At 37.1% G+C, this 1,421-nt stretch overlaps 1 protein-coding gene across 1 annotated transcript; it reads right to left on the bottom strand.

Annotated features, from left to right (window-relative positions):
• Window positions 1-226: 226 nt before the first annotated feature.
• LOC127689972 (olfactory receptor 8G1-like) lies at window positions 227-1,171 on the bottom strand. The gene has a single exon (XM_052189546.1). It carries the CDS (start codon window positions 1,169-1,171, stop codon window positions 227-229), a length of 945 nt encoding a protein of 314 aa, XP_052045506.1.
• Window positions 1,172-1,421: the final 250 nt, after the last annotated feature.

Below are 1,421 nucleotides of genomic sequence, written 5' to 3'. Positions count from 1 at the left end.
GAATTTGAAGAATCTTTGGGGGCACGGGTATAGTTTACAATCTGTGAATGAAGTCACGTTTTACCAGAAAATAACATTTCTCCATGCATATGAATCTTAGAATTCTCTTCTATTTTGGTACATTTTTCCAAATAAAAACATACAACAAATAATCTCATATTTAGTGTTATCAAATGCTGCTTATAGACTATATCCTCTAGTACATTGCTGTAATTGCCAAGAAAAGCTATTCTTTGTTTTGAGAAAACATCTTTTGTAGTAACTTTTTAAAGGCAACTTTGACGTCCTTATTTCTCAGGCTGTAGATCATGGGATTCAGCATAGGCACAACAATGGTATAAAACACTGATGATACTTTCCCTTGGTCCATGGAGTTGACTGAAGATGGTTGTAGATACATGAATGCTGTAGAACCATAGAAAATAGCAACAGCCAAGATGTGTGAACTGCAGGTACTAAAGGCCTTGGCTCTGCCCCCAGAGGATTTAATGTGCAGAATGCTGACAATGATGAACATGTAAGAGCTGAGGATGGTTATGGCTGGTAAAATAATATTCAATACACTGAAGGAGAGTGCTAGAACTTCATTGATAAAAGTACTAGAGCAAGAGAGTTCCAGTAATGGGAAAAGATCACAGAAGTAATGATTTATCTTATCACCCTTACAGAAAAACACTCTAAGGAGGAAGACAGTGTGAACTGTAGCACTGAGTAAAGCAATACAATATACCGCAGTTACCATCAGAAAGCAGACTTGATAGGACATGGTTACATTGTAAAGCAAAGGGTTACATATAGCCACATAGCGGTCATATGCCATTGCAGCCAACATCTGACACTCTGCAACAAGAAAAACACAGAAGAAATAAAACTGAGTCATGCATTCTGGGTATGGGATACCATTCTTCTCTGTCACAAAGTTCAACAGCATTTTGGGAACAATGACAGTAGACTGACAGCAGTCAGTAAAGGATAAGCTGCTGAGTAAATAATACATAGGTGTATGCAGCTGAGAACTAAACAGAATCAAGATGACCATGCCCAGGTTTCCAACAACTGTAACCAAATATACTGCTAGGAAGGTGAGAAACAGCGGCAATTGAAGCTCTGGATTCTCTGTTAAACCAGCAAGAATGAACTCTGCCGCTGAGGTATCATTTGATTCTTCCATGGTCTATGGGAAGGTATATGTAAGAAGATTATATCGAAGAAACCATTTGAGTGTCCCTTTTTCTAGCACTCAATGTATTTTGAAATATATTTCAAATATTTTCAGATATCTGCAAGCATTTGTCATCCTCTTTTTTGATTCAAGCAGTCACAGGATTTGCAATACAGGAGAAAGGAGACATGAAAATGTAATCATACATGTTACATACTTATGACCTTAATTTAAGAATTGTTTTTATTGGGACCCATTT

Source organism: Apodemus sylvaticus, chromosome 7 (assembly GCF_947179515.1).
Source record: "Apodemus sylvaticus chromosome 7, mApoSyl1.1, whole genome shotgun sequence".
Classification (NCBI taxonomy): Eukaryota; Metazoa; Chordata; class Mammalia; order Rodentia; family Muridae; genus Apodemus; species Apodemus sylvaticus.
The sequence above is the reverse complement of the archived record's forward strand: the minus strand, read 5'-3'. Positions and strand labels throughout refer to the sequence as shown.